This window comes from Parasteatoda tepidariorum, chromosome 4, assembly GCF_982258835.1.
Source record: "Parasteatoda tepidariorum strain Cologne lab strain chromosome 4, Ptep-v5.0, whole genome shotgun sequence".
NCBI classification, from domain to species: Eukaryota; Metazoa; Arthropoda; class Arachnida; order Araneae; family Theridiidae; genus Parasteatoda; species Parasteatoda tepidariorum.
This window is the reverse complement of record NC_141758.1, coordinates 115,366,714-115,380,325: the sequence shown is the minus strand read 5'-3', so window position 1 is coordinate 115,380,325 and position 13,612 is coordinate 115,366,714. Positions and strand designations below refer to the sequence as shown.

Genomic DNA, 13,612 nt, shown 5'->3' with positions numbered 1-13,612 from the left:
AACAATTTCGGCTCTACCTTCATCGATTAAAAGGAAACGGCTGAAACAAACTTTCGTCAAACATTATTCTTCTTTGTCTTTGAACATCATCAGCAAAAAAATTTCATTTAATTTATTAATCCATTAAAATTATGACTAAAACAAATTTTCGCAAACTTTCCCCTCCCATAAACCACAGATTTGTTGGCAAATTTTAATTTTTAGCTTTCGTTTTGCCTAGTAAGCAAAATGTTTCATCCTAAGTAGTTGCTCTACAGGAAATCATAGTTCCACGTTGGTTTGATAAAATTTATTGTCTAAAAATTTTTTTGTCTTTCAGATTTTGCACATTTGCTTCTGCCACGGTATTTGAATAGCTATAGACGAGTACTGTTCCGAATTTTTTTTTGTGTCTCAAGTTCACGGAGTTTATTGAAACTCTCTTTAGCACGTATTGAAAACTACAAATTTGAAGTGTGCCTTCAAACGCCAAATTTTTTTTAGAAAATATTTAGAGCTGGTAGCTTAGCAAAAATTTGCATTAATTCTTCTACCAATACAAAAAAAGTCATAACTTTTTATACCCAGGGAACACTAGTCAGAATTCTATTTCCAAATGTTAGCTCAATGTAGTAGTAATTCGTGACCCAACAAAAAAATAGATCGAATTTTAGTGTCCTACGTCAGCACTACTTATAACCTTCTTACTCCATTGTTAGAAAAAATAAGCAAACCACAAAGCCTTTTTCGACACATTTGAACAGCACGAAAATTAACGTAATTAAAATTCTTACCAGAACTATCATGCATATACTTTTCTTCTTTTTCATGTCAAGACACGTCCTAAAAAATGCAAACAACGCTTATCAGCATTACAAAAGGAACAATTAAATACAATACTGCTTAATTTACAACATTATTCATGTATTATGTGTATAATTTATTAATAATATTCAGAATAACCGTGGGTGATTTTCGTGGTTTTCCGCTTCATATAACGCAAATACGGGCTAGTTCCATTAAAAAGTCCTAAACGAAGGCAAATCCAGCAGTTCTCTTGTCTTTTGGATTGGGTTTAAAATTACAAGGCTACGGAGTTGAACATTAGTAGTCGTACACAAACAATTGGGATGGCTGTTCCAGGACCGTCATGAAATAAAATAAAAATTAATATTTATTTGAAAGAAAAATAAATAATACTTTTGAATACTGAACAACTTTCATTCTACGAACCCATACTTCTGTCTATCAAAGTTATCCAAATAAGCAAAGATATAACTATTGTGAAACAAGCTTTAGCTAACTTTTGACCCAAAAACTCATAATTTTTACCACAGAACTCATTTTAACAACCCGTCATCCTACCATACAACGCCCATACAACTTAAGGATCTAGCAAACACAAGTTTTTATTTAGCTTTTAAATGTTAACTAACCCATCATAAGAAAACGTTGGGTGTTAGCCAAACAAACATTTTCGTTAGGTCAAAACAGGTTTTAGTTAACTTTCAATCTAGTAGCTGCACAATAGAATTTTGAAACCAGACGTTAGTTGATTATACAAAATGCCATTAGGCCACGTGAGTTCAACAAACATTTTCGTTAACCAATAATAAAATAAAATGTTAAAAAAAATACCGAATGAAAATTTAACTCTTTTTTTTCCACCTAAAAATCACAAAATTGAGTTTTGTCCTAAAATGTAAGCCCGTTGCAAGAAACTGTTACCCCAAAACTACCAATCAAAAGATATAGCTAAAACAATTTTTAACTGATTTTGAACACAGAAATCGCAACTTTAAAATTTTCCTTAAAACGTTAGCTCATTGTTAGAAATCAGTCAATGATAAACAGGTTCCGATTTACCAGGGTTATAATATTACCAGGTTTATGATTTAGAAACTGCAAGTTTGACCTTCGCTTTTATACGGAATTGTAGGGCAAACCAAAAATTTTTGTTAGCAAATCAATTTATCGAAAAATATGGCCAAAGTTGTTAACTATAAACAAGTTTAAATTTTATCATAAAACGTTACTTCATTGCAGAAAATAGCTTGAGCAGAAAAATTTTGCGATTTGTTAGAAAGGATGATGTTGTAGAAACATTCGGTGTATTTAATAATCTTGCTCGTGTATCAAAGCTTAGGAATCAATTTAACGATCATATATCTAATAAAGTCAGTAAATATTATGAATTGTGATCATTATTGAAAATGAGCAGCTCGCACGTAGTAGTTGATGTCTCTGCTTAAACGTATTGTTTGAGTATAAGTACTGTAATTAGCTCAGAATATATTGATAAAACAACGTTTGCTTAGTTATTCGTCTGTGACAGAATTTTTCTGCAACAATGTAAAATATAATTGTCTTTTAACGAACTTGCGATGCAAACTTGCGAAATCAGGGTTGATTGTGAGCCCAACTTAAAAAACCTGAAAATTTCTTGAGTAAAATCATTAATGACCCATTTCAAAAAATTAACGTCTTTATGAATTCGAATTTTTGATATTTTCAAAACATGAAATTCTAAATAAATTATATATTTCTGCAGCAAAATTTAAATGGATAATTATGTATAAGCTTACTTTTATGTCTAATCATACGAGGGTTGCTATTTATATTTCTGGCCTAGTAATGAAAAAACAAATATGTAGGATCGAAATTGGTTTTATTGTTTTTCAAAATATTCTCCATGATGATCAATACACTTTTGCATGCGTTTGAACCAATTTTCAAAGCACTTTTTCCAGTCCGATTGAGGTAACTCCAAAACATGCGTTTTGAATGCATCAACCGCTTCTTCGGGGATCGAAAATCGTTGTCCACGTAATTTATTTTTGATGTGTGGGAATAAGAAGAAATCATTGGGTGCCAAATCAGGGCTGTACGGCGGATGACCCATCAGTTCGATCTTTCGCTCCGTCAGAAATGCCTTTGTTTGAGTCGATGTGTGAGAGCTCTCATTGTCATGATGAAGAATGATTCGACTGTTCTTCTGCTTTTTTCGAATTTCTCCGATGACTTCTGACAAACAAATGGTCGTGTACCATTCAGAAATGACCGTCCTGCGTTGCTCTAACGCCACTGTTGCCACATGACCGTTAATGCCGAAGAAACAGGCAATCATTTGTTTCGATGTGCTTCCTCTTCGAACAACTTTTGTTGGTTTTGCCTCATCTTGGAAGACCCATACAGTTGATTACTGTTTTGCTTACGGTTCATATGCATAGATCCATGATTCGTCACCTGTGTAGATGTTATACACAGCCTTTGATGTACCTTGAACGTATTTTTCCACCATTTCCTCGTACCAATCGACACGAGCCTTTTTTTGAGCGTTTGTCAGATTATGCGCGATCTAACGGATTAGGTTCAAAATTACAAGACTACGGAGTTGAACATTAGTAGTCGTAGACCTTAAAATTGGGTCAGCTGTTCAACGACGGTTATAAAATGAAATAAGATTCAGATTCCTGGCCTTCAATGTATGGGGGAAGGCAGTTGGGAAAATATGCAGTTGGCAATTTGGAAAATATGGTCCCGATAATTAGGTCAAGACAGTCGTCGAAAGTTTGGTACCCTTAATGTCAATTTTTCTCTTTGCTTATTTCACGATATCTCCCGAATATTTTAAGGGAATCTAAAAATGTTTGCAAGTGCATATAAAATTCGCTGATTCAAGGATAACCATGTAAAAAATTTATTTTAAGGATTATTTATCATTATTTTACAATTAACAGTTAAAAAAATATTTGAATTGTAAGTTATACAAATTTTTACTTCAATTTTAATGAAATCAGTCAAATTCCTTATGAGATATCAATTTTTTTTAAAAAAGTCGTATATTTAAAGTTTTGCTTATCAAGAACTATACTACCGATTTCGTCCAAATGTTATATTTTTTCACTAAAAATTAACTGCTTTAAGAAGATGTTAAAATTCGTATAGAAATTTATTTTCGTATATAATTAAGAAATCGTAGATTTCGTAAATAATTTAAAAGAAATAATTAAAAAAATAAATAATTATAAAAAATATTTTTTGTATGGAATTATGTTTGAATAATAGGTGTGTGCAAAAAGTTTTCGATTAGCTCTCAAAATACGCACTAAGTAAAGTAAAGCATTAAGAAGTATATTTTGTCTAAAATAAGAACTCCCCCAGGCATTCGTCTGGACCTGTGGCGGTGACTATGGTAACGAGGTATGACTATTTCCAAAAGGGCTGCGGGGTCACTGTTTTGGAGTGGTTTCGGACGGTGCAAAACACCTACTGGGGTAATAGGTTTCCTACGGTCCCTACACGGAGAAGTAAGTAAATAATCAAAAAGACTTAGAACCTATTTATACTATTGATTTGAGTTTATTACATATTATGATACCAGAGCCATGATGGCTCAGGGGATAAAGCGTTGGCCTTCCAAAGAGGTGAACCGGTTTCGAATCCAAGCAATGGCTGGTTGATACGAATTTTGCATCCGGCTTGCACCGACCACAGTGCTGACGCAAAATATCCTCAGTGGTAGACGGATCATGGATGCGAGTCCCCTTGCTGTCAGGCCAACCGTGGGAGGTTTTCGTGTTTTCCTCTCCATGTGACGCAAATGCGAGTTAGTTCCATCAAAAATAGTCTTCCACAAAGACAAATTTCTCCCAATACTCGATCTAGGAATTTCTTTGTCTTCTGGAATGGGTTCAAAATTAGAAGGCTACTGAGTTGAACGTTAGTCGAAAAAACCAGAAAAATTGGGCCAGCTGTTCGACGACTGTTATAAAATAAAATATTATAATACCAATATATTACCATAACATGCACTTTATACATAAAGAACTATTAAAGTAAATAGTCGAACATATAAACATCATTAAATATTGAAATAACTAGTTTTATGTGCATTATTTGAAAAGTGTGGCGAAGTGGCGATACAGTTATTTAGAAGTAACAGTTTAAAAATTCGTATTATGTCACGGGTACTTTTCCATTTCACCGGCGCAAATCAATTCAGCTATTTTTTTCATTCCTTTACTGCTTTTTTAAACAGACATCACCAAAAAAAGAAGAAAATTGAATTTACAAAAACATGGTGACTTTTCATTGGCCACTTTATCACTTGCACCGGAATGAAATGGAAGCCGAAATGGAGAAGTATCGATTTGTATTTTTTTAATAGATAAACGAGGGACTTAAGTTACCCCTTGACCTTTCATCTATTTTTTCCCACCCGTCAGCCTTAATATTGTTTTCTTAATTAATCTATGAGTTATTAACATTATGCATTCGGCATCTAAATTGTCATGGTTTTATATTAGATTCAGATAATGGCGTCGTGCACATATCGCAATATTTTCTCTTGTAAATGCAATTGTTCAGTACCTGAAATGTCTTAGTACATTTCTAATAACATAACTTTAATTCAACATTTTTATTAATGCTCTTAATTTGTCAAATGGAACCTGTTAAACCATATAATCCTCAATATTTGCTTGGAGACTTAATCTGATTTCAATCTGAACCACATTATTGCCCTTCTTAACATTTTTACATGATTCTATAGTTCAGTTTGAAAGGAAATATGGTTCAATTTTAAACCTTAACCAAGTTGCAAATGTTTTGCTTCTTGATAATCTCCTCAAATCACATTATGATTTTTAAATGAGCGTTTTATGGTTCAACATTCACACTATTTTTTTGAAATAAACTAATTAAATTTTAAATAAATGATTTCAAGAGATTGAAGCTGTAAGATATTATTTGATTGAAAACTTTATCAGTTTCAAAAATATACAAATATGAAATAACAGTCAACATGTTTCAAGTGCTTCGAAAATTTCAAGACACCATTTTCAAGATTTTTTCAAGTTTTGAAAATGGACGCCTATTTTTGAAGCGCTTGAAACATGTTGACTGTTATTTTACATTCGTACATGCAGACTATTTTTCCACGCTATTAAAAATTTATTTATCCAAAAATAACTCTGAGCAAGAAATAAGTTTTAATAAATATTTATTATTTGTAATTATTTTATGTAATAATCGCTTAAAACATTTTGAATTGTAAGGTATACACTTTTTTACATAACTTCAAAGTTGCACATGTTTTTTCATGACAAATGTTTTTTTTTTCTTATAACCGTCGAACAGCCGACCCAATTTTATGGGTTTACGATTACTAATGTTCAATTCCGTAGCCTTGTCATTTTGAACCCGTTCTAGAAGACAAGGGAACTTCTGGATCGAGTATTGGGAGAAATTTTGCCTTCGTGGAGAACTTTATGATGGAGCTAACCCGCATTTGCGTTGCATGTTGAGGAAGACCACGGGAACATCCCACGGTTAGCCTGACGGCAAGGGGACTCTCACCTATGATCCGTCTACCACTGAAGATATTTCACGTCAGCACTGTGGTCGGTGCAAGCCGGAAGCGGAATTCGTATCAACTGGGATTCGAACCCAGTTCACTACGTTGGGAGGCGAACGGTCTGTCCCCTGAGCCGTCGCGGTTCAAAATACAAAATTTAAGCGAAACCGGTTGAATAATTCCTGATATATCGAATTTTAAATATATGAACTTTTCAACCGTTTTGGCCTAAATTTTGTATTTTACCATATAAAATTACATACTTTAAAATGACGTTAAAAATTGTATGCCTTACCTTAAAAATTCAAAATTTTTCTACTATTATTAAATAAAATTATTAAAAATATAATAAATAATTTATTAAAGTGCATTTTTTTGCATGGAATTTTCTGTGGATAAACGAATTTTACAATTGCGTGCAGAATTTATGAACTCGCTTAAAAAGTTCTCGAGATATGACGAAATACGTAAAAAACTAAATTAACATTATGAAGTTCAAACTTTGAATCGCTCTCCTGACCAAACTATGGGGACGATATTTCCCAGATTGCGGCTACCCCCTATATTTTAAGAGTCAGAAACCCCGTCTAAAAAAAGGTATGTTTATTCAGAGAAAGTACTTATTTGTGGCGGATTTCGTAACTTAAAATATCGACTGCACTCATTGATTAGCGTATTTGAAATCAGCCCTTTGAACCATTAGGATTGAGTTCTAAAACGTGAAGATCTGATCATTAGAACAAAAGTTATTCAGGGTGGTCCCTTTTTTTGGCACTGTACGATGCGAATATAAGTAGTGTGATAATAGGTTTTTTCGGACTCCGAATCACTTAAGTGCCGATATTTTTCTTAGATTAGTGTTACTCATATCGGTTCCTGGGGAGGCGAATAAAATCATCAACAATCATGAACTGTAATCAGGCTAGCGATGCTTAATTAATTGAAATTATAGTAATGGGTACTACTGATATTATGGTAATATACCTGATAAATTAATATAGATACGATGGTAATAATCTCTATACGAACCCTCAAAACGAATAAACCTGTAGGGAATTATATATTGGCTCCATAACATTATTTTCAGAAGCTGTTTCTAAAGTTGGCTTATTTTTTTTATATTTTATAACCGTCGTTGAACAACCGACCCAATCTTCTGGGTTTACGACTACTAATGTTCAACTCAGTAGCCTTGTAATTTCGGAACCAATCCAGAAGTCAAGGGAACTCTTAATTGATGGAGCTAACTCGCATTTGCTTTACATGGAGAGGAAGACCACGAGAACTTCCCACGGTTAGCCTGACGGCAAAGGGACTAACCCATGATCCGTCTACCACCGAGGATAATTCACATCAGCACCGTGGTCGGTGCAAACCGGATGCGCAATTCGTATCGACCTGGAATTCGAACCCGGTTCGCCGCATTAGAAAGCGAACGCTCTATCCCCTGAGCCATCGCAGCTCATGTTGGCTTATTTCTTTTATAATGCCTGAGGTAAAACTATTTGAAAAATTGAAATTGCCTTTTTGCAGACGTGATTGGCATTAAAAATTTAATGATTCGCCCATTTGAAATAAATGTTGTTTATAAATTTTATCACACTATATATTATATGAATATTGTTCATAATGCCTCAGAAACCGAAAGTATTTACATTAAAATCAATAGCTATCTCATAGAAAAACGATCGTCAATATTCAAATGTACATTTCCTTCAGTATTAGCAAAAGTTCAAGCAGATTTAATAAAATTTAAGAGCCATTAAATCAATTTGCTTTTGTTGAACTAAACTTGGATCAAAAAGCTTAGCTTGGAAATCCCCCCTGGATCAAAAAGCTTATTTATTGAGTTGCTTTTGTTGAACTAAACTTATCAAACTTCCACTTTATTATAACCTGTTATCTGCAGTGGCCCGGTGTAAAGATACTGTTTCCAGTAAATCACCGAAGTCAAGCATTATTGGCTGCCGACAGTGAAAGGGAGGTTGACCAATTGAGATCAAATTACGAAAGAACCGAGAGTGTGTTGTATCAGTCTTCGTTAAGCTGTTCTACCGTCAAGCTACCAAAGAGGGGGACTGCAGAGAGGATCAAAATTGTGATTGCATGCCTTCGGATCATACTCGGGGATGTTCCCCAGACCGGACCCATTATACAGCTCTAGTGCAATATAATTAAAGTACTATTACTATTACTACATAACCTCTTAGCCACTGTGGTGAAAGAATCGGTCCTTATAATGCCTCTTTCTAATCGCAATGTTGCCCAGGGAACGCCGACGTGGAGGCGAGGTTATTTTATTCCGTCTGCAAAAAACAGTTCGATCAATATTTGATGATGTACAAAAGGTTAATTTTTTTATTTGAAGGTTGTACGCATCTACCATATTTTAAATTTCATCATAGATTGCAGAGCCACATTTTACAATAATGCATATATAGAGAAAAAAAAAGCTAGTTATACGTTTTTTTTAAAAAAAAAACTTTGACATAAAGCAAAGCACAAGCTGCAGTTGTTGCAAGTTGCCGCTTTGCCTTATTATAGCTGCTTATGATCTTAGTTTTTAACAATCAAAATAGTTCCCCAAGAGGGCCATCAGACACATTTATAAGTAGGCAGAACATGGACAACAGCCCCCCGAGGAGTAAAAGAATCGTTGATTCCGTACATTCCATGAAAATATATTCTTACAGGGTAGATATATGAATTCTGCCACATTCAAATAACAATGTAAATAAAAATAGCAAAATAAATACAGTAGCATAAATAACTACAGAACACATAATTTTGATAACCAGAATGCCAAATGGAACTTAGATATTTTAATGCAAAACAATATGAAACAAAATCCAAAATTATATCAGGGTAAATTCTGCTTAAATACTAAACTTATATTGATAAACTTATTTAGTACTTAAAACTACACATGCACATATGCAAGCTGTTCTTTCCCAGAATTTTGAATTCAAGGAAGAATTGCATAGATAAACTCCTAGAGACATAAAGTAATGGAAATGACAGAATCGACAATTTTTTCCCATACTCCTCTAAATATTTTTGAAAAGGTGGAATAGTTAAGTAATTGACTTAAATATTAATTTAATATCTATTAATTTAAATATTCGTTCAATCTAAATTTATTTATTTATTTTTCCGAATGTACGTTTGATCTTCGAATTAAAGCTCTTACTTCATTTCAATTTAAATACAAATCATGTACATTTTTGTAGAATTTGATTAAAAAACATAAACATTAAATTCATTTACAGATGCTATAAATTCATCATAAAATGGGAGGAAGGTATAAAATGAAAAGATTACGAAATTATTTGTCTTGTAATTTTTGAGAAATGGCATATGCATGTGAAGTAAACATCTAATACATGCCACTTAAATAATTAAAATGGGGAATTATATTTCATTCAGCTTTTATAGATAAAAATACAAAATGTGCCAACAATTATTTTAATTGAAAATAATTTGGTTCTACAGAAGTATATAATACTTTTGGCAAGGTTAGCTACGATATGAACTTTTCGATTACTAAATAGATTTACCATAAAATGTTCTAGTAATAATTTTAAGTAAAAATAATGTTGTACTACTATGGCACACAATCCTTTTAGCAAGTTTAACTAAAATATGAACTTTCTGGTTATTAAGTAGGCTTACTGAAAAGTGTACAAGCAACAAAGCCAATAGTTTTTATTGAAAATAATGCTGTACTACTGTGGAATAGAAACTTTTTGGCTAGTTTATTGCTAATATTTGGTATCAAAAACGCTTGAAGTCAAGTGCAATAATTTTAACTGAAAATATGTGGTATTACTGTAGTATGCAATATTTTTGGTAAGTTTAACTAAGATGTGAAATATTTGGTTACTAAATCAGCTTGTCGTAAAACGTACTATTTATAATTCTAATTCTAAATTAATGTGGTACTACTATGATATAAAATCCTTTCGGCGAATTTAAATACGATATGAAGTTTGTAATGTGAAATTTTATGTAATGTGAATTTATGTAATGTGAAATTTACAGTTGAAATTCAGGAAGAAAATATTCACAACTTTGGTAAATGAGAATTTCAGTAATACAGAATGTTTAACAATTTTAAAATAGGTGACTGATTTTACGTTACATAAAAATGATTTATCAAACTCCTCTTAAAAATATTTTGCAATTTTGAGCATTTCATCTTTTTCCGAATTTTCATTAAATATGGATGATTGAAAATCAGTATTCATTATTTTTTTTCTTGGCGAAATATATGATCACATTAGGCATTCAAGTGGTAACAAAGCTTAGATTGCTTTTGCCAATTCTTTAGTTTCGAACGCCAAAAACATTTTTTATTCTTTACAAAATTAGATATTTTAATAAAAAGATTTTAAATACAAAAAATTAAAAAATTTTTTAAAATTATTTTTTGCAAGTTGAGAGAGTTGGCAGCTATGATTGATAATATAGATTTATTTAAAATATACAAAATGTAGTTTATACCTCTCCTAGGTGAGAATCTCCACATTGTCTTTTAGTCTCCGGATTGGCAATGACTACTTTCACTCCTGGAAAAAGTTTTCCAGACTCCATCAAATATAAACTAATGTGACTCTATCATTTCGCAGTGCTCTCTTATCAGCATATACTGCTGTTGGGTCTGGACTAGAGGCTCGCTATAAATTAAAACATTTTTTTTATATACATAATTAAAATATCGTAAAAATTTGGTCAATTTCATGCAATCAGCTATGCATCAGCAGTTTCTGGGAAAAAAACTGGCAAAACACTAAAAGTAGATTTTTAAAATTATGAATGAAACTATAATGAAAATTAAAATTTAAAGAAATTATTGTATTTAATAAAATACAAATTAAATGTTTTTAAACATATTGAGTTAACTCACTTCAAAATGTAAGATTCTTCTGCTAGTTGATTCAAAATGCCATTGCTTATTAAAATCACTATTAGGATAATTTCTTACTAATAGTCAATAAGAGGGAAAATTGAATTTGGATTAATATTTCTAATTAAAGTTTTTCAGTTGTTATGAATGCAGATGAGCATTTTTTTTAAAAAATTCAGTTAGTTAATATCCCCTCAGTTTATCATTTAGAAAATTCTGTGCATATTGAAATCTAAATTGGATTAAATAATTTTAAAAACTAAATAAAAGAACAATTCAAATATTTAAAACAAATATCCAACACACCAAGATTTAATTTCAATAAAAGTAGTTAATAAGTACTCGGACCTAGTATTCATTTATGCTTCTAAAAATTCATTAGAAAATTTTCGTTTTTCTTTTTTTATAAAATATTGTTCAAGTGTCATTAAAATTCAAGAACATATTGAATAGAAAAGATACTTCAATCACTTTAGTAAAACTTGTGGATGTCCCTTGTTACATATATAAAATTTTTGCAATCTTAGAATTGTTAAGTTTATTATGAAAATCAGGGGAAAAAAAGCTGAATTCCGTGGGTCTAAGAAAAATTGCATGTCTGATTATTTAAAAACATTACTTACCTGCAAACAAATGGCAATATTTACTCGACATCCAAAGATTGTGCTAACAGCTCTAAGAGATAAGCCTAAACCAGAAAATAATTTAGAGAATGAGGCTGTTAATCCAGCTCTAGGCCTCTCCTCAGCTACAACAACACAGGTTCGAACGCATCTCAAGTTTATTCCTCTCTGCAACGAAAAAGACTAACTATAATAATAATTAAAATGAGTAGTTTAAAAAAAGATACAAATTTTATTTGCTTTACAATATATAAATATATAAAACATATTAGAACAAAAACAAATATTAAACTTCTAGTGTTTTATTTGCAAATAATTTTATCCAGTTCTGTGAAAAATAATTAAATTATGTTAAAAAAAATTTCTTTACTCCTACCAAAAATAGTCATAGACTCATATACTTACAAATAGTTACTTATTACATATTTACAACAAAATTACTTAAATTGTATAATTTAAGTTCAGCTTTCTAGCCTACTACCCAAAAAATAGGAATGCTAATCTGTAGACATTTCTCTATAGCGTTCTACATTCATAAAATTTCAGGATAATAAATATATGAAATTAAGGATTTAATTAAGATTTTAACATTTTCTCAAAAGGATAAATTTTAAAATATAATCAAAACCAAATAAATTAATAAATGCAATAGAAAAACTCTTTTGGCAAGTAATTAAACTGACAAACAAACAGGCTCAACATTTTAAAGTTATAGAAAAATGTATTGCTGAGTTCAAAAGTCAACCCAAATATGAGACAGTCAACAAAAAGTCACTAAAATATAAAAACACAGAAATTTATAACACTTTTTATCTTATAATAAAATTTGTTAAATGCTTAGAAAACAAGTATTTTTAAATTATTAAACACTATCAAAGGATAAAAAAATGTGTGGAAAAGTTTTAATAAATGAAAAGAATCCAAAAGTGAATGAGAATGTCTGAAAAAGTTAAGAAATCATAGCATTATTTATAAGATTAAAACAGTCTTGAACTAGTACCCATTTCTTAATAGACTAATATGTTTTATAATTGTAAAAACATATAAACTGAAAATATTCAAACTTGAAGAAGTTAATCAAGCAAAAGAAAGGACATAAGAAACAGGTGCAGTAGCGGAAATATTAAAAATATTAAAATAAATTGAATATTAAAATGTAGAAATCATAAGAAAATTGATTTTCAAATGTTTGGAAAGAATAGAATATTATAAAGAAAGTCATGAAATTAAAAATTAGAATTTATCAAAATTTTCCTTCTAGAATTCCATAGATAGCTTTCACCCCACCAACGGCACACTTTTTATTATTCTTTTATTTGATTAATCAGTTAAAGCTTGTAGCCCAGTCACTTTTTCCCCCTTTTTTGTAACTTGTTTATAAGTTTCACTTGCATCTCTGTGTTTCTTTCTTTCAGTTTGATTGTACACTCTAAGGAAGTTTCATAATTATACAATTAGAAATATGGTATGTCTTTTTATGAAGATTATTTGTGCTTTAGAGCACATTGTTTAGATAAAGACATATATAGTACAAAATTAAACATTTTATCACCGAAACAAGCTTTTTTTGGTCTTATTAAGTTGTGAAACATATTATACTAAAAAAAAAATTTGCTTAACAGAGCAAAATGTATAAATAGCTTTTAAAAAATCATCATGTATTTTCAAAGAAGGAGAATAAAACAAATAACTGTGGAATTTTTAAATTTAGTTTTATCTGGATCAACCTGTCAGTACAGTTTGCCG

General features: G+C 31.0%; 1 protein-coding gene across 2 annotated transcripts in view; it reads right to left on the bottom strand.

The window, feature by feature from the left end:
- Positions 1-13,612, bottom strand: part of LOC147812587 (disco-interacting protein 2 homolog C-like) — a 76,837-nt gene that overhangs the window by 39,568 nt on the left and 23,657 nt on the right. For both annotated transcript variants that reach the window (XM_087161940.1, XM_087161941.1), the window contains exons 6-8: positions 11,867-12,034; positions 10,841-11,013; positions 774-822 (exon numbers count right to left, since the gene is read on the bottom strand). In XM_087161940.1, the coding sequence (XP_087018066.1) occupies positions 10,930-11,013; positions 11,867-12,034 (252 nt within the window). In that variant the 3' untranslated portion in view covers positions 774-822; positions 10,841-10,929. The remainder of the gene's footprint in view (positions 1-773; positions 823-10,840; positions 11,014-11,866; positions 12,035-13,612) is intronic.